The sequence below is a fragment of the Fukomys damarensis genome, unplaced genomic scaffold, assembly GCF_012274545.1.
Source record: "Fukomys damarensis isolate Sample0158 unplaced genomic scaffold, DMR_v1.0_HiC HiC_scaffold_36, whole genome shotgun sequence".
Classification (NCBI taxonomy): Eukaryota; Metazoa; Chordata; class Mammalia; order Rodentia; family Bathyergidae; genus Fukomys; species Fukomys damarensis.
Window position 1 is genome coordinate 29,730,052 of NW_022900948.1, and position 19,711 is coordinate 29,749,762.

Genomic DNA, 19,711 nt, shown 5'->3' on the forward strand with positions numbered 1-19,711 from the left:
GAGAGAGAGAGAGAGAGAGAGAGAGAGAGGGAGAGAGAGGGAGGGAGAGAGGAAGAAGAAGAAGAGAGAGAACAAAGAAAGGAAGGTATTTTTATTGGTTTTGGGCTGGGCTATTGCTTATTTATGAGGAGTGGGCTACCTTTAACCTATCACAGACCAGATTGTCCTTTATGGGTTTGGTCCTGGAGAAACAGGTTTAACCTCTCCAGACTGCTGTGACCTTTGGGGAAGGGAAACTAAAGATAAGAGCATGAGGTTTTTTTTAAGAGCCAAGAAGCACCAGGAAAATGCAGCCTGTGATGGCAGTGTCAGGTCCCTAACACCCAGCCTTGTAGTTGGCTGCGGCCCTGGGTGCTAGGGTGGGAAAACGTGAGGCCTGTGTGATATTTGGGTCCGAGCCCCACAGGACTTCTAGCTTTGGTGGCAGTGTGGTTCAGCCAAGGTAAGATGCTGACTGTGGTAGATTCAGAAATTTTAATTTCCTGGCTTGCCCAAGGAGGAGAACTGAATACTAATTTTATCAGTTTATGCTGAGTAGACTAGAAAACTTTTGCTGGCCAGAGTAATCTTTCTGGAAGGAAATTAGCTTGGGAGGCCACATTAATACAGGTTGCACAGGAAGCTGTGTGTCCAGCAAAGGGGCTTGAGTGGCCCCACTACCTTTTTTCCCAGCATGGTGGCTCCTGTTCCCTTGGGCTCTTTGAGTCTCCTTCTGCGGGCACCATCACAAGCCAGAGTCATCTCTCTACATGGATCTCAAGATCTTCCCTTTTCTATACAACAAATGCTTGAAATTCTCCAGGGCTCTGACCCAAGAGCTATATGGCTTCCAGTTGCCCGACACACCTACTGCTTCTCCCTTAGAAGGCAGAGAGTGGAACTGGTGAACCCGCATCTGAGCCTGGACCAGGGCAGCTGTGTGGACCAGGTGGCTGAGAACCAGGGTGGGTAGTGCTGGGCAGCAGCTCTTTCTGCCCTTCCTCCTGCATGCAAGGCGTGGGTACAGGTGGCCTTCACAAATAGAGGGTGACTCTGAATGTCAGTGACAGACTGGGCTCCCCCTTTGTACCTTTATCATCATATTTCCCTTCCTGTGGCTTTTTAACATGGAACAGTTCTTAAATGGGCAGCTGCTTTTGGGGTGAATTGAGTTTTAGGGTGATTGCTGTTTTACGTGAACCAGGCAAATCTCTCTAGATGTATTCTCTGCACACCTCAGATTTGCATGGGCCCCCTAAGGGACACAGTAGGGAGCAGCCCACATCTTGCCTTGTTTTCTGAGTGTGCCTTTCCTATGTCTTGAGATTCAGACTTCACCTCCCTGTGGTCCTCTACTGAGGACCATCTGCCAGATTGAAATTCTTTAGCCCACTCCCATGCCCTTTGTACCATGTCCATTGAGTCCGCACCCACCTCAGGCCTGTGCCTAGCAGAATTTGGGCTTGTTGCCTCGTACAGTTTATACCTAGATGTCCCCTGATGACTTTGGGAGGTGAAGCCTGGTTAGAGGAGTGGCTCCCTGGAGCTGTGCCCTGGAAGTGTGCCTCTCCCTTCCTCCTCCCTTGATTGCCCTCTGTTTCCTGCTGCCATACCATGAGTTGTTTCTCCTCTGCCATGCTGCTCTCCGCCTTGGAGCCAGCTGACTATGGACTGAAACCTTTACAAACTGTAAGCCAAAATCAACCCGCTCCTCATTTAAGTTGTGGGTGTCCGATATTTTGCCTCAATAACAATAGCAAGAAAAGTAACTAAGACGAAGCTCACTCTTCCCTTTGTCTTCCTGGTGCATTCCAGGGATTCCAGGGACTCAGCCTGACTTCTGGTGCTTTATTCTCCTAGACTTGGAGACACTTATTGGGTCCTGCCCTCTCCGCTCCCTCTTGGCTTCTCTCTGCTCTTGAACCTGAGAGCTGCATTGGCCCTTGAAGGGTGAAGCTCATCAGAGGAGGTTCCCGGTAGAGGGCTGCGGATTCTGGAAGGCTGAGGGGCAGGAAAGAATGCTGGGCTCAGGACCAAGTTCTGGCCTCCAATCCTGGTTCTGAGACTACTGAACACTGTGGGCCCAGAGCAAGCCAGCTTCCATCTCAAGTGTGATGGGTCTGGCTACCAAATAAGGAGTTGGGAAAGATGACCTGAGGGACCTTGCGTGTCATGCATTTGATGGGATGGATGGATGAGGAAGGCAGAGGGGACAGCCGTGTCCCAGGGAAGCCTCTCATTGTTCATTTTACCTTTATCCATGAGCCTAGGGCTAAGCTGGGGAGACTGGAAATAGGTCTGCAGGGCTGGGTCTTTGCTGTAACAGCACTGGAGCTCCAGGCACTCCCTGAGGAGACCCTGCTTGGCACAGCTGCTGCGGAAGCTCCAGGGAGCTGTGGGAGCTTGCAGACTCCTGAATTCCAAGTCAGGCTTCATGTCAGGCCTGTCCTCTCTTCAGCTCTGGCCTCGGCCTTGTACATCCTTGTCTGAGCCACTGGGCTGGAAGCCCCCTGACAGCAGGCGTCTGGGTGTTCAGATCCAGCCTCCCTCACTTGGGGCCTCATGCAGGTGCCTTGTAGTGTCTGCCAAAGGGGATTACTAACCATTTGTGTTGGGAAACTTGTCCATTTCTGTGAAGGGCCATTGTTAGGTGATAGGTGTGCGGTGCAGGGCTTTAGAAATCTAACCATGTTTGGGCCAGAGCTAGCTTTGCACTTGTAGTAGTTTCAGAAAACAAAACAAAACAAAACCCTTCGTGCTAAACATAGCACGGTTGGGTTGGTGAGATCCGATCCGTGACTGCTGGCCTTGTCTGTTTCCAAACCTCCCTTACACCCTACTCTGGAGCAGGCAGTTTATACAGGAAGTGTCTCAGTTTAAGGAGTCCCAAAGTGGTAATTGCTCAGACTTGGAGATAATAATGCGTGGATTCTCACAGAGCCTTTCATGGGAGAACCTCCTGACCCTCCAGCATTATCTGAGCCCAGCTTGGGGAGTACAGTAACCCTATCATTAGCTCTGCCTCACAGCTGCGGATGTTGTAGTCCTGACAGAAAGGAGAGCAGTGAGGGCTGGAACTGGAACAGGCCTCCTGGGCCCGAGACCTGCATCCTGGCCTGGAGAGCAGCCCGGATTCTGGTGGGTTAGAGCTGGGCCAGGGTTCGCTGGACTCTGAAATGCTTCTGACTGTGGCTTCCACTCACAGTTCGAGGATCAAGAGATCGCCAGGTCGCAGTGTTTGGGGGACTCACGCAGAGTAATGAGCTTCCCTTCTTTTCATTCTCCAAACCCTGCCTGCCCTTGCTCCAGCCAGCAGCCCAGTGAACAGTTAAGGTGATGAATGAAGAAGGACTTTGGATTGGGGATCTAGAAGAGAGAGCACAGAGCTGGCCGAACCCCATCAGGTCAATGAGTCACCAAGCGTCCCTTTCTGGTTCCATATTAGATGGAGCATTGAACAACCAACAATTGCAAAAGAGAAAGGACTCCCGCTGAAGGAAGCAAGATCTCCCTCCCTAGAGGTGATGGCTGAGCCAGGTGATTGAGACAGGGTTGTCAGGGCTGAGCAGGTGCAAATGTCCACTGGCTTCCCCGGCCTCCCCTGCATGCGCCTCTGGGTGGATGGAGTGCAGTAGCATCTCCAGGTTTCAGGTAGAGTCTGTTGGACAGAGAGGGAATTTTTCCCCAGGGATGGGCCCTGCTACGCAACTGCTTCCATGGAGCTACACCCACAGCTCTGAGGGAATTTTTGATCTGTCAGTGAGGGAGAAGAATGTGGCTTCCCTCTTCTCTGTCACTGCTGGAGGCCTTGGGTGTCCATGGTATGACCTGAAGTTTGGTTTTGTTTTTCTTTTCCTTAAATAAAAACAGGGAGAAAAAGAGCCTGGCCTAGCCCTTCATTATTCACCTGCTTTCCAGCTTTGCTGCTTCTCTTACCTTCTCATTTTTCCTTCCTCTCTTTTATTTTTCTTTATTTTGATTATAGAAATGCATAGTTCTTAAATATATGCATACTTAAAATAGTAAGAACTGGGCGTAGGGGTGCATGCCTGTAATCTCAGCTGCTCAGGAGGCTGAGGAAAGAGGAGCGCAAGTTTGAAGCCAGGCTGGGCAACTGAGTGAGAACTTGTGTCAAAATAAAAAATAAAAAGGGCTGGAGAGATGTGCCCTAGAACTCCTTGTTATCAATCCCCCCTGCCACAGAAACAAAACGCAATAAGCACAAAAACCTCCCAAACAATATAACAAGAACAGGAACAGATTGGAATTTCTCTTGACCATCTCTTTTAAATTCCCAATTTCTTTCCTAGGGATAACCACTGTTTTTAATTTGATGTCCTTTCAGAACACGCACACACACACGCACATGTGCATGTGTTTATTGTTCTGCACTTTGCTTGTCCCTTTTAAAAAATCCTCAATGTTATTCACATGCCGGGTCAAGTGGAGCCAGCCTGTGCCGTGCCACAGCTCTGGGTGGTTTACTTCACCATGTTTATATTGGCGGGTATTTCAGGCCCTTATTTGACATTTCTTATTTTCTGTCCTGCAGTGGTGCCAGCCTCTGTGCACCCTCAGTGAGTATCTATCTCTGAGAGTGACCCGGAATACAGATTTCTAGGTTGATAGAGACGCGAGTCTGAACTCCAGTTGATACTGCCAGAAATTACCCTGCACAGACCCTCCTTCTCCCTCCAGCAGAGTGTGCAAGTGCTGTCGTCCTACACCTTTACCAATGCTAACAACAGCCTCTGTCAGTGAGAGCTCTCAGGGCTGCCTGGTGCAGGAGTGAGCTCCCCATCACCAGACTGGTACCAACTAGATTAGAGAACTGTGCTGAGGGCACTGCCCAAGGACTCCTGCTGTGGAGAAGAGGCTGAGCCAGGGAGCTTCTGAGGTCTCTTTCAACCAGAGACTGCGGCTGGGTGTGGTGGGGCACACCTGTAATCTCAGCACTCGGGAAGCTGAAGCAGGAGGCTCACCATGAGTTTGAGGCCAACCTGGGCTCCACAGTGAGTTCAAGGCCAGCCTGAACTACATGGTGAGAACCTGTCACCATTCCTCCAGTGTTCTTCCAACAAGGAGCTGGGCTGAAGTCGTGTCTCTCCTTGTTTCCTTAGGTCAGCTGAAATTGTCCATCGATGCCCGGGACCGGGTCCTTCTGCTGCACAGTGAGTATGGCCACATGCATCCCCCTTGGGGCGGGCCACTTACCTCCTTCCTGGAGCCAGGGCAGGAACCATGGCTGTGGTGTCTTTTCTCATCTTTGTACAGTGTCCTGCTGTGTGCCCACTAACAACAGAGGGTATTCACTTGGGGCTCTTTCTATGAGCCCAGCCCCGGTTCCGGGCCTCCTGTGTCTGAACTCCATGTGGTTGGCTTTTGTCCTTAGTAGGCTTCAGTATTGCCCTTAACCCCTGTAAAGCAAGTCTACAGAAAGCCTTCCTGTCCTCCCTCTCGGCTTTTTTCCATCTTTTCCCCTCCTGCCTCTTTTTCTTATTCGTTCACTGATAGACAGTATGTGGTTAAAGTCATAGTCTTTGGACCTAGACCACTAGGATCTGCATCCTGACTCTGATACTTTACTTGCTGAGTGACCTTGAACAAACTCAGTTTTCCTAAGTGTCAAGTGGCGGTGCTAATTGTAGCTATCTTATGGATTATTACAAGGGTTAAATGATTTAATATTGGTAGCATGCTTGGAACAGAACCCAGAACCTGGTAAACCCTGTATAAGTGCCTGCTAAATAAACTAGAAAGCTATAAATTCCAAAAATAGTGATTGAGCATTGACTTTGTGCTAGGATCTGGGGACACCAAGGAAGAGCCACCCAGCTTTGTCTAGGTTGTGCTGGTGGGATCCCAAAGAAGTCTTGGAAAAGGTAGTAATGTCCACACCACTACACCCTGAAGGAGGAATAGGCTTGTGCCACGCAGATGGGAGCAAGAGAGCTGTTCTGGGCACTTCATGCAGAGGAAACCGCAAGTGCAAAGGCCCAAGGTCCAGAGAGGGCACAGTGCCTTTGAAGAGCTGTCCAGGATGACTGGGGTACAGCATGGGAGGATTTTATGCTTTATTGATCCATTTCTTCTTCCTTGTATCCAGCACATAAATAGTTACCAAGCTTCTGCTGTGGCCCCCACTGCCTGCCTCCTTCTGTACGGTCCAGAAACCCTGCCTGGCTCTTTAGCTTACCTGGCTCTTGCTGTTCAAGGTACTTCACCCCCTCTTCCATCTAGCCACTTGCACCCCTATGAATGCACCACGCTGGACCTTTGACCTCACCAGTGTCTGGGACAACTTTGCTTCATTAAACTCCTTTTGGAAAATACCTCTCTGTCCCTCTGCTTTTGCTAGAAGTGTGCCTATCTTAATTATCCTTAATTAAGACTCAGGAAGGAAGGCTCATTTTGCTTATTATTTTTCCCTCCGGGAGTCGCCCCTCCTGACCTACCTTCCCTGGCTGAGTTTGTTGCTTCCTCCTCATCACAGCCTGGATACACCGTGCTTCCCTGGGTCTGGTCTGTGTACCCCAGTGTGGGGTGCAGCTGGGGCAAGGGGCGGGTCTGCCTTACTGTCATTGGTACCCAGGGAGACCAGGATTCATTAGATTTGGATCCTGCTCTCGAGAACCATGCCCTGCAGGGGACAGATCCACACAGGAACAGTAACTAGGATACAGGGTAGAGTGAGCCAGTAAGCGCCTGGGGTCCCTTGGTCCTGGCCTAGAGGGGCCCAAGGTGAAGTTCCCAAGGACCAGAAGAGAGGTGTTCTTTGCCTGCCAGCGTCGGACTCCAGCTGTGCAAACAGTTTTTGCAAAATGCATCTTGGCCTCCACCACTCCATTTGTCCTGCACAGTTTGCTTTGGCTTCACCCCAGTCTCAGGCCCTTCATCCCTTCCAGCCTGTCCCTGCTTCTTCCTTTGGCTTCCCATGCCTCATGCCCCAGGCTGCTGGGGGCTGTGTCCAAGCCAAACCCTAGGGCTCAATCAAAACCAAACACAAAAGGAAACAGAAGAAAGCTCTGATTTCTGTGATCCTCAGGCAGATGGACCATTCTTGCCTGTGTGACCAGACCTACACTTACCCCATACCTATCCTTTGCCTTTATTTATCCTTTAGCAAGCATTGGTGGAGCATTAACTTATTTGTCAGGTGTTCTATTAAGCACTTTAGATACATTTAAGGGGCACAACTATCATGTGAAGTGCAATTATTATCCGTAACCTGTGGAAAAATGACAAAGCATCTTGCTCTAGTGCATGTGGTTAGTAAGTGGTCCTGCTGGGACTTGTGCCCAGATCTGCCTGGCTCTGGAACCCAAGCTGTGACCATGGTGCTATTCTGTTACTGCACTCCCAGATCACCGTGCAGGGCATGTTCTCCAACTGGACCCTCACCCCTTAACCTGTGTTTGCAGCAGCCAGTCTTCTACTGTAGAATAACACTGGACTGGCAGTCAAGAGACATGAGTTCTAAATCCAGCTCTCATTCTCATTGCTTAAGTTTGGGGGCAAATCTCTTACTTCTTTGGGTCTCATTTTCCTCCTTCAATGAGGTGGTGGACTCTGTACATTTTAAACTTCTTTCCAGCTGTAAGATCCAGAGAATGCAATGCACTCCATAATGCCATGGTAAGTAGCTGCCAGAGCATGGGCAGCAGTGGCAATGGACTAGACCACAGAGGGCTTAATATTAGCCATGCTTGTTACACAGACTAGGGCCCGGAGGGAATAAAGGTCATCATCCTTCTACTCAAAGGTGTGTGTTGTATTTCTTTTAAGATCTTTTAATTAGTGCAAGTCTGTGTATGTTCCCATCCAACGTTTTAATTTTCTTGCAGTCATTGAAGGCAAAGGCCTGATGAGCAGAGAGCCCGGAGTCTGTGATCCCTATGTGAAGGTATATGATGGGGCTGGAAGTAGGGTGGGTATTTGAGGGGCCATATTTCTGGTAGAGTCCCAAAGTCCCAGCATACCTTTCGGTTTGGGGCCACTTGAGGTCATGGCTACTACCTCATTCATTGGGTCAATGGGCATTTATTAGGCCCCGTGCTAGGTCCCTAGGGCTGGCATTTTAAGGGTCACCTTCATTCTTCCTAAAGCCCTCTGATGCTCATGGTCCTGGGGAAGGACTTGATTAGGAACATGGCTGGGCTCCTGAGGCAGAAGAACAGTATTTCAAGGAGAGCATGGGCTTGGGCCTTGCTGGGGGCCAGCTGTCTAGGGAAGGGAGTGCTCAGGGCTGCTGGAAACAGAAGAGAAGAGAGGAGAGGAGAGGAGAGGGGAAGAGAAAGGAAGAGAAGACCCTTCTGGCTTTGAGGGAAGCTCCCTTGCTTGGAAAAAGAGCAGAGAAGATACAGTTGTACCCTATCTCTGGTTGAGCTTGTAACTGCCTTTTTGGTAGCAGCCACCATGAGGCCTGTCTTGGTATCTGATTCCAACGCCTCTGTCCCAGGGCTCTTTGTTCTTTCCCAAGATCTTTTCCATCTGCTCTAACTCCATCCTTTGTGGAGGCTGGTTTGAAGGATACTGGGAACCCTTCAGACCAGAGATGTGCAGAGGTAGCTGCTGGATTTGGTGGTTCTGTGGCTATGAGATCAGCTAATGCTTCTTTTCTCTTCACTTCAAGATTTCTTTGATCCCTGAAAGTAATCGAATACGCTCTCAGAAGACCCAGACCATTCCAGACTGCAGAGACCCAGCATTTCATGAGCACTTCTTCTTGTAAGAGTCTGGAGCCATGGGCCCTTGAGAGAAGAGGGTGGGAGTGTTTATCTGGAAGCAGCTCTGTTTGCCAGATCTAGAACTAGATCTAAGCAGAGAAACAGTGACTTCTAAAGGACGTCTTTGTTTTCTCATTCCCTTGTGTCCTTGCATCCTTGGCCCTGGACCCAGTGGTCAAGTCCACAATGATAAGTTATCACTTGGCTGGTTCTCATACCACAATGCCAAGCCTGAAGAGTAGGCAGTTTCCTATTGTGCCTGGGGACAAACTCTCACCTTTAGTGGAAGTTTCTCAAGGGGAGGCATGTTTTACCTCTGTCTCTTCCTTTTTATTTAAACTCGCTGTCTTCCCTCAGCCTCCTCATTTATAAAATGGGGCTAATAATAGTACGTGCCTTGGAAGGCTGTGAGGACTATGGGAAAGGCATGTGCTTGTAGTCTTTCTTTGAAAATTAATAATATAGATGAGCAGTGAAAATAGGAAATGCCCATGGCTGTGCTCCTCAGACAGATACACTTTGCTGAATGCCTTGACACATCCTCTCCTTTGTGTGGGTTTGTATACCTGTGTGTGTTTACAGGATGGCACTGTTTTATAATGGTGTGTTGTGACTGCCTTATCGTCCTTAATGTGATTTGAACTCTGTATCCCATGTAAGTACTTGTCTCCTATGCTATTTATACTACAGTTTATTTATCTACCTGTTTAGGTTATTTCCAAAGTTTTGCAATCACAACTGATTCCAGGGATCGGGCCCAGAGCTCAGCTCTCTGGACACTTTTGATTGTCTGCTTTGCTTCACAGCCCTGTGCCAGAGGAGGATGATCAGAAACGTCTTCTGCTTGCCGTGTGGAACAGAGCCAGTAAGACCAGGTGAGAACTGCTGAGCTGGGACAAGACCCTGCTCCGGGCTATGGGTGGCAGCCAGGTGGCCAGCATGTAGCAGGGCGTCAATTAGTGCCTGATGGATAAGAGGTGTGGTGACAACAGTCAATTGCACAGGCTGCCACCCCTGAGTCACCATCACTCCAGGTGAGGCCAAGGACCTGCTGTCAATGAGCATTCGCTGAATCCTTGGGATAAACAAGACACTGTGTTGGCCACCAGGGGTGCCAAGCAACCTACATGTTGGTTTTCTTCTCAGTGCACTCAATGCAAATAGGGACAACAGGCGCTGAGTGGAGATAAATTACAGGAACAATATGCACACATCCAATTCCATAGGACGAGAAGTGCCCTGTAAAATAGGCCTATTTTTCTCTTTGTCATTACTGTATCCAATGCCTAGCCCAGACTTGTTAAAGAAATATTGGTTGTATGACTAAAGGATGAAATGAGTAATAAGGACAGAAAGTGAGAAGAGGGAAAGTTCACTATGGGTGAGATGACCAAAGAGGGCTTCATGAGACAAAGGAGATTTTGACCTTGGGCGGAGACTCAGAATAAGATAGAAGGTAGCCACATAGAGTACAGCAAGAGGGAAGGCAAAGAGGCAGGATCACAGAAATTTTGTGTAGGAGGAAACAAGAGGGCTGATCTTGCAGAGCACAGGAGGGCAGATGTAGCTGTCAGTAATGGCAGGTTGTGTGGAACAGGGAGGAGCGTCAGGCAGGGGAGCATGAGAACTAGGAGAAGAATCCATGGAGGTGGTCCTCAGAGTCCTTACCCTCAACACTGTACTGCCCCATGGATGCACAGCAAAAAGACAGAGGAGAGGACCAGTAGAGAGGGCAGGGCCAGGGCAGGGTGAGCAGTTATCTACAGACTTTCTGGTATTAAAGGAGGGTCCGGTGCAAAGTAGACACTGGTTACAGATGAGACGAAGAGTTGACATAAAATAAATCAGATAGTGCAGGGAGTCTCTTTGGAGAGTGGGTTTCCTCCTAAGAGCCAGTGGTTCTCAATCCTGAGTATGCATCAGAATCAGCTAGAAACTTTTGAGGAACTCAGGTTCCTAAGTGCCAAATTGGTTTGACTAAATCCAACTATTCATGGGCAGGGCCTAGAGGTTTGCATTCATACGGGATTGAAAGGTGAACTTCATGCAGCCAGTTTGGTGTTTGAGAAGCTGTTTGGCCATTGAGGGGATAATGAAGGGTGTTGGGTGAGGGATTGAGATCTCACATCCCAGATCTTTGATTTTGGTAGGTCTTTGGTAGATGGGGGAGAAAGAGATGACTTAGAGATCAAGAGGAGGGTAACAAACCAGGGTGTATTGGGGAGATTAAATTAGTAGAAGCAGTGGTTTACCTATGCGAGCAGCGGGAGAAGTTGACAGTAATCCTTGGGGAGCTGGTTGGGTCCCCAAAGAAGACAGAATGTACCAGGCAGAAAGGTGAGTCAGCTTTGGATGTGGAGAGATGCAATTGTTTGGAAAACAGCCAGGTCAGAGCTGGAGGTTGGAGTCCCTACCACCCTGGGCTTGGGGAGAGAGGTCTGAGCCGGGTGGAGTTGTGGAGCCATGACCATGAAGGCAGTGGGTAGCATTTGGAGAAGGTGAGACCACTCAGAAGGAGCACTGAGAGTCAAGGATCAGGGGTCAGAACCTGTCTTTGAAGAGTGGGGAAGATGCAGGGAAAGCCCTGAAGGAGGCAGCGGAGGAGTGTCGGAGAGGCAGACACACCCAGCAAACCCCTTGGGTAGAGGCAAGGACAAGTCATGTCCTCCACGGGGCTCTGCCCTTTGTCAAGAACAGAGCTCGAGGGCAGAGCTGCAGGAGAAGGAGCCAGTAACTCGGGTCACGTTTTTTTGGAAGCGAAAGTGAGGCCAGGGAAAGTGAGTCAGCTCCAGAGAGGCGGTGGCGTGACCAGGGCAGTGTCTCCACTTGTTGCCTATTTTGGGAAAGTGAGATTCCTTATTAAATAAAACACAGCCAAACTTGTGGTCACAGTCCCAGACCCAAGCTCGAGGGGGACAGGGCAGGCTCAGACTGGCCTGGCTGCAAGGCAGATGGCCATGCGAGGCTGCTGCCGCTGTGGAGGCAGGCTCAGCCTCTGCTTTCTCCATGGACTCTCTCCTCTGTCCATCCATTTCTGAATAAGAAGATCTCTGGGCTACAGGAGACAGAGAGATGGCAGGAAATTTCAGCTCTGTCAAATGCTCCCAAATCAAATTTTGCTTCTCTGAAGGGCAGACGTCCAACTTAGCAACATGAAAGGCAATTGCAGCAGGCAGAAACAAGCATTTACCAAACTCTTTTGTGCCACACCCTTTCTGTACGTTTTCTTGTTTAACTTTATTGACATCCCTGAGGAGAATTATTATTATTACTCTATTGCAAAGAAAAGGAAACTGAGGTCTGTGGAGGCCAAGGACCTGGTTCAAGGATCTATAACAGCTCATACTTACTAGGTACCTGCTATGTGGACATTAGGCCTAAGTGCCTACCACGCATCATCTGATTTAATCCTCATACCACCGTGCAAGTTGGGCATTTAAAATTTTTTTTTCTTTTGGTACTGGGAATCAAACTTGGGACCTTGTGCTTGCGAGGCAAGTGGTGGAACCACTGGGCCAAATCCCTGGCAAGTTGGGCATTTTTATTGTTGCCTTTTAAAAAAAAAAATATCAACATACTGTGTTTTGGAATAAATAATATTACACAGTAGTCAAGTTTCTGTTTTTGAGTTTCAACATTGGCAAATTTGACAATGGCTTTGTCAAAATTGATCTTTTTCTCATCCTAAGGTCTGACAGATGGATCAGCCATATTTATCCTTCTATTTTTCCTCCTGCTGGACCAAGGGACGCTTTTTATTAAACTGAATTTTAATTTTTTTCTTTCCTGAAGCCACAGACATGGTTAGGAAAGACCTCAGACTTGAGATACTGTATCTGATAATGATTCAGGACACTTCCACCTCACAGAATATTATAGAAAGTGTGATTCTGCCTAATCCTAGCGGCCTTCAAACTTCAGTCAAGAGAATCACTGAGTTCAAATGAAGACCCCAGGGGCCCAGATTGGCAGTCTGCTTTGACCTGTATAGCGGGCGTCACCACAGAACGGGACGCAGGCTGGGTGAAGCATGTGTCTGGGCACATGGTCGCTGTGTCATGTGTCCCCAGCGTCATCGGCATCAAAGGCTCATGAGCACCTGGGGACAAGAACAAGCACTTGAATGTCCGAGCAACCTTGGTCCTTAAGGCCCCCGTGTGGGTCACCCTCTGGGCTGCAGCAGAAGCGTGTCCAAAATGGTGGAAGACTGCATGGGTGCCGGGCAAACCAAGGGCCGGGGATCCGCAGGCTGGATGTCAGAGCCCCTCCTGGCCAGCCCAGTGAGGCTGTAGTCCCGTCCTCACTCCTGAGGGAGGTGACTCAGGTAGGGGACCCAGCCACCAGGCTAAGCAGGAGGTGTGCAGGAGAAGCATCTCGCTAGGTACACTGCTGCCAGCTGCTTCCCGGACTGCCCTCTGTTGCCCAGGCAACAGGCAGCCAGGGTCAGCAGACCTTGGAGGACAAGGTGGCCCCAAACTGACAGGGAGCGATGAAGGGTGCAGGCGCGGGAGGGAAGAGCAGTCTCAGGAGACTGAAGCAGCTAGCTGTAGGATTCAGCACACACAGAAGATGAGGTACAGTGGGCGCCATTGTCCCAGCTACTTAGGAGACTGAGGTAAGAGGATCATTTAAACCCGGGAGTTTATGGTCAGTCAGGACCATGTAGTGAGATTCTCATCTTTTACAAAAGGTAATACAGAAATTAAAAGGATAAAATAAAAAGAAAAAAGGAAATGCAGAATATAAGGTCCTAGAAATTTAAAAAAAATTTTAATGTAATAACAAAATTGAAGATATAGTTAAAAGGAAATCATTGAGGAAATATTCCGAAAAAGGAAGAAAAGGAGTTTAAAAATAGAAAAAAATAGCACTAAAGACTGACTCAGTTACTTTCTCATTGTTGAGAAAAAATACTCAACACCCACAAGTTAAAGGTGGAAAGGTTTATTCTGGCTCACAGTTTGTAGAGGTTTTGCTCCATAGTCAGCTGGCTCCAAGGCAGAGTGGCACATGGCAGAGGGTCATGGAAGAGGAGAAACAGTCCATGGTGTGGTGGGCAGGAGGCTGCAAGAAGCAGCAGCAAAGCAAGCCTACCTTTCCTTTTTATCCCTTTACCAGCCTTTTGGGTTATACCACACACATCCAGTTAGGCCTTCCCATTATCCACAGCCAGAACTATGCCAGACCAATCAGTGGACTAATTTAGTATTACATACCATTAATCCCAATATCACACCCTAGATCCAGCCACCTCCCAAAAGCCTCACCTATGAGCTTGAGGAGACATCTGGACAAAAGCCATAAAATTCTACCTCTGTCCCCCAAAAGACTCATTTTCATTCCTTTATAGAAAAGGCATTTAGTTGGGCGTGGTGGCGCACGCCTGTAATCCTACTACTCAGGAGGCTTAGGCAGGAGAATCACTGTGATCTTGAGGCCAGGCTGTGCTACATAGTAACTTCAAGGTCAGCCTGAACTACATAGCAAGACCCTGTCTCAAATTAAAAAAAAAAAAATGCATTTAGTCCATCTCTGAGAGTTGCCAAAGTCCCAACAGTTTTGGTATTTGCTGAAAAGTCCAAGCCCAAAGTTGCCTCTGAGATTTAAGACAAACTTTTAGCTGTGAACCCCTGTACAAATGAAAACAAAGCTAAACACTTTTAGAATACAGCGGCGCAGGTAAACGTTATACTCCAAAAGGTATAACTAGGGAGACAGGAAGGGCCCAAAGCAAGTCCAAAATCCAGCAGGGCTACATTAAGTCCTGTAGTTCCATGTCCAACATCCAGGGCATCTGTAGCAAGCTGTGAACTTCAAAGGGCTCGGATAGCTCTGTCCCTGTGGCACTGCCAGAGGCTGTAGCTCCCACAGCTTCTCTCTGGTGCTGGCTCTGCTCCTTCCTTGCAGTTTTCCTCAGAAGATCATCTGCCTGGCTGGCTGGGGTCTCCACTGCACCTTCAGCTTCACACTCAGCTTCCCAGCCTGCCCTCTCAGGGGCACCCTGCCTGGCTTCCCAGGCCTTCTTCTGAAATCTGGGTGGAAGCCTCCCTAAACCCACAACTTTTACATTCTGCATGAACCTAAAGCCAGCACCACATGGGTGACTCCAAAGTCTGTGGCCACCCAGCAGTAGCTGGGCTTCCTTCTTTCTTGGTTTGTAGGGGTCAAGTGCCTGGATGGCCCATTTCTAGGCTGCCGCTATACTGGAATTTGGTACTCTGGGTCTCTCTTCTCAAAGCAAAACCTTTCATCTTTGCAATTTTTGTTTTCATACCGGGGATAAAACTCAGGACCTTGGGCTTGTGAGGCAGGTGGCCGGACCACTGATCTAAATCTCCACCTTTGCCATTTTGAGACAGCAAAAGGTAGAGTCCTGCTGGTTCTTGTGATGCCCTCAGGCCACTTATTCTACTGTCCTATTCCTTCTCAGCAACCAAGTTCTCCCTTTGAGGCCATAACTTACTGGAGCTTCCTTTCTGGCCAAACTCAAAATGTTTAAAATCATTCTGCTGGCCCATTTGCCCTTGACTTTCAATGTAGATCTGGCTAAAAGTCCCCAGCAGCAGCTATGCCATCGCCTCACTAGCCCGCTGCTCTTAATCTCAGTCTCAGGCAAAGTCTGTGGACCCGAGAAAAATGCAACAAAACTTTCTGCCAAGTTATAACACACATTGTCTAAAGTCCAACAGCCAGTGTAGTCCTTACCAACAGAAACTTCCTTTTTACTTATTTACTTACTGTATGTTTGTTTGTTATAGGGACTCACTTTGTAGCCCAGGCTGGCCTTTAATTTGAGACAACCCTCCTACCTCAGCCTCCTGAGTGCTGGGGCTATAAGCACGTGCCACCACACCTGGCCAACAGAAACTTCCAGAGCCTAGTCTTTACTGGATGCATTTCTATCAGCATTCTGGGCTTCTTCGCTCTGATCAGAAGTAAGCTTAAAGCATTCCAGGGCTGCTGCTTCAGCCGGAATCTCCAAACCTTTCCAAACTCTTCCGAAAAACCAGTTCCCCAGGCTCCTGAACCACATGGTAGTGTCACAGCAGCAACCCTACTCCTCTGGTACCAAAGTCTGTTTTAGTTACTTTCCTCCTTGCTGAGGCAAAATACCCATCACCCACAAGTTAAGGGAGAAAAGTTTCACTTCAGCTCACAGTTTGTAGAGGTTTTGCTCCATAGTCAACTGGCTTCAAGGCAGGGCAGCACGGCAGGAGGGGCACGGAGGATGCGAAACAGTCCTTGGCAAATCAGGCAGAGGCAAGAGGGAGCAGCAGTGAGCCTGTCTTTCTGTGTATTGTTGTTTTTTTTTTTTTTTTTAAAAAATAAGAAACAGATACAGAAGGGTCAGGTAACTTGCTCAAGGTAACACAGCTGGGATGCAGTGAAAACAGGCTGCAAATCCAGGCGGTTAGGCACCATGCCTGTGTACTCAACTCTATCACAGTGCAATTTGACTGCTGCCTCATGTAGGTGATTAGTGATTCCAAAGCCACACCCTCTGGGTCAGTGGCTTGCTCCTCAGGACTTGGGCCTGAGCATTTGTGATACAGTTTTACATCAGTTGTCTAGTCAAAGGCGTGGTGATCCTGTTCTGAAGCCAGTGGGAGATAAGAGAGAAGCATCTGGTCTGCGACTCATCACGGTCCTCCCAGGGACGGCTGTAAACACATATTAGAGAAACAAGATGATCTACGAAGATGTGCTGGCGATGGACCAGATGATCTCAGTGCATCCTGCTGATCAATCACAGTGCCCGCTGAGGAGAACCGAGCCTCAGAGCTGTAGACTGGAGGGAGGAGTTGGCTCTGCCTGGCCATGAGACCGTGGGCCAAACCCTTCCTGCTCTGGGTCTCAGTTTCCTTGCCTGTAAGATGGCAGTGGTTTGTTTCAATTTTGAGGTCCTGTGAGTTTTTAAAAATCACAGATATTTTCAAATGTACACAAAGGCAGAAGGCACTGCACACTCAGCCCCACGTCTCTTCCCAATACCCGGCTGATCTTATTTCATCTGTGCCTCACTCCCTTTTCCTTCCTCCAGTGGATTCTTTTAAGGCAAATCCCAGACATCATCTCATCTCATCAGTGTGTATCTCTAAAGGATAACTTTAAAAAAGACATAACCACAACATTATCATATTTACTAATTACACCATAAAGAGCTAAACGATTTGAACATTCTGTTTAATGACATAGTAAAAACCAAGTGGAAGTTTCTCGTATCAGTCATAGCATTTTCAGAACTTGTGGCCAGAGAACGCCTCTGAAGAGAAGTGAAAGTGGTAAGTACCAAGTTAAAATACCCATATGTATACACATAATGAAAGAACATAACCTTTTGTGATTGTGAAGGGTCTGCTTGCTGTGCTCTGCAGGAATGTAACCTCTCCTTTATCCCATTTGATAAACAAGAGCTCAAGAGGCAATACAGTGGTCTGAAGCTTGTGACCAATGATGGGTACTGAGCATAAGAACAAAAATGAATGGCAAAATATGTGCTCAATTTATGCCATCAAATTAAAAACAAATTGAGATTAAGTTGTGTAACTCTATAATAAAAATAGTTTAAGATCTGAGAGTCAGAGAGACAGGCAGAATTAAAATACTTTCCCTAAAACATGACACATTTTTGTTGCTGCTTTTTTTAAAGATAGGATCTTACTGTGTAGCCCAGGTAACCAAATGCATGATCCTCCCGCCTCAGTATCCTAAGTGTTAAATAACATGTTTTCATCTTACAGAGGGTCTCTTACCCTATATTAGAAAGTAAACTGAATACTATTCCACCGTGTGCTCCACGAAGTTACCTCTAAGCCTTTATCCTCATTATTCCCTTAGCCTGAAATGCCTTTGCTTTCATCCTCTCTGGCTCAACTCATTGGGCCTTCTGCCAGCCTCTCGGTCCTGAACTACCTCTCTCCTCCCATGCCTTCAGAATGCATTGCCTGCGCTGTTCATCTGTCAATCTCACCCCGTCCTGTGATGTGCCCTGTATTGCTGTTGTGAGCTGCTATTTAAATTCCTGCCTGTTTGTCTTGTTTCCTTAACACTGCGGCTTCTTGCCCAGTGCCTGCCAACCATGGGCATGATGGATTCACCCATTTGTCAAGCCTTCATGAGCGAAGGCCTTGGCAGTAGAAGTAACTAAGGCTTGGTTCCAGACACTCTACACCTAGGGAAATTTCAGGCCTCTCCAGGGTGAGCTCTAGGTCCCAAGTTTAGAGGCTGACTGGATTATCGCCATATGCTCAGGCTGCTTATAAAAGAATTCTTTCTTCCTCCAAAGGGTTTTCAAAAGCAACCTTCAGAAGTAGCTAATTGAAGAACACTCAGGGAGAGGTTCCTGCTTGTGGACATTAATTGTGACGATTTACTCTGCCTGAACGATCATGAAATCATTGGAGGCCCCTTAGCAGGAAGCAAAGCTCGAGGGAGGCTATTAACCATTTAGCATTCTCTAAGCACCAGGGAATGAAAACTCCACTTACTGAAGAGCCAGGAGAGGCAGCATTTATTACAGCTAATGCACTAGCCTGGAGATTTAGGAAATTTCAGCCATAGCCAGCATGAAAGGAAAGTGCACTGCAAGGCAGTGTGGGCACCTAGACGCCAGCTAGGGTTTTCTTGATTGTGTTGAAAAAACAAAAATCTCTAGGAGGATGTTGGCCAAGTTGTGAGGACGACTTAAGAGGCAGCTTGGATGCATGTCTGCCACTTATGATGGTCACTGTGACTCCGGCCAGCGCTGTCTTGGCCACTGCCCAAGAGGGAGGAGTGTTTGTTTTTGACAGTAGGCTGAGGAGATGGACAAGGAAAGGCTGCTTTATTGAGGTGACTGCATTTTCCTCCTTGAGTAGATCATTGCTATGGCCTAGTGTGATGGGAAAGGGCAAGGAGGAGGGGAAGGAGGTGGAGCCACAACCTAGGGAGAGTGCAGTGAGAGCAGGTGGTGGGAGATAGCTGGCCACAAAGGCCTGGACCCATAGCTGTGCTCATGGCATGATGGGCAGGCAGGGTGCCAACGTGGAGGATTAATCCATCACATCCTGCATCCCCACTCCTCACTGGGCTTGGGTGCTTGTGAGAAGCTTGTTTTGTTTTGCTTAGGACTGTCATCAGGTAGTGACTTGTCTCCTTTTCTGGAGAATCCAAACAATATGTATTTATAGAGACCTTCCAGACCTCTGGTCTGTAACTGAGGCAGACGTGTGGGTGCCCTGCAGGATCCCTGGGGAGATTTTGCCAGGCTCCTATGACCAGGCCTATCCCAGACCAGCTGGGTTTGGGTCCCCAGGTATAAGTTCTGGAGCCCAGATCTCAGACAGACTCTTCAGGTGGTTCTGTAGTGCCCTGTTGATCAGAACCGCTGCCCTTGCTCTGGCCTTGGTGGTCCAGGTTCCTGTGAGGCCTGCAAGGGCTTTACTTCCTGCCTAGGCCACCTTTGGCTATGACATTGTGCCTCACAGGACAGGCCAAATCCTTGGTCTATGTGGGCCCTTCAGATACTGAATTCACTTGCGAGGGTTAAGCTCCAGCCTAAATATCCTTTTTTTTTTTTTTGAGACAGGGTTTCACTATGTAGTTGAGACTGACCTGGAACTCACTATGTAGCCCAGGCTGGTCTCGAATGCACAGCAATCCTCCTGCCTCAGCCTCCCAAGTGCTGGGATTACAGGCGTGTGCCACCACGCCCAGCTTCCATGGTGCTTTTTGATGAATGATTATTAGATCAGTCTAAAAAGGAGTCTGAGTTGGGATATGCAATAAGAGCGGGGAGAATAGGAGGGAAAAAACCAAACATGAGAGGAAATCAGTCCCCCAAAGACTCTACTGTTAGGCTAGAGCAGGACGTGCTATAATTGAAGTGCTTAAACATACATTAATAGTGCTTTTTTTTATTAGTGTATGTTTGCAATAAATAATAATTAAATTTGTTTTGGGGCTGCTAATTTTCTGATTACAAAATAGTGCTTGTTCTCTATGAAAATACAAAACAGTAACAATAA

General features: G+C 48.2%; 1 protein-coding gene across 4 annotated transcripts in view; it reads left to right on the forward strand.

Annotated features, from left to right (window-relative positions):
• Nucleotides 1–19,711, forward strand: part of Rgs3 (regulator of G protein signaling 3) — a 97,480-nt gene that overhangs the window by 26,824 nt on the left and 50,945 nt on the right. For 2 of the 4 annotated variants that reach the window (XM_010639408.3, XM_010639407.3), the window contains exons 2-6: nt 5,100–5,150; nt 6,086–6,194; nt 7,824–7,882; nt 8,612–8,706; nt 9,512–9,580. In XM_010639408.3, coding sequence (XP_010637710.1) covers nt 5,121–5,150; nt 6,086–6,194; nt 7,824–7,882; nt 8,612–8,706; nt 9,512–9,580 — 362 coding nt within the window. In that variant the 5' untranslated portion in view covers nt 5,100–5,120. The remainder of the gene's footprint in view (nt 1–5,099; nt 5,151–6,085; nt 6,195–7,823; nt 7,883–8,611; nt 8,707–9,511; nt 9,581–19,711) is intronic. The other 2 variants (XM_010639412.3, XM_010639410.3) reach the window with 1 other exon arrangement.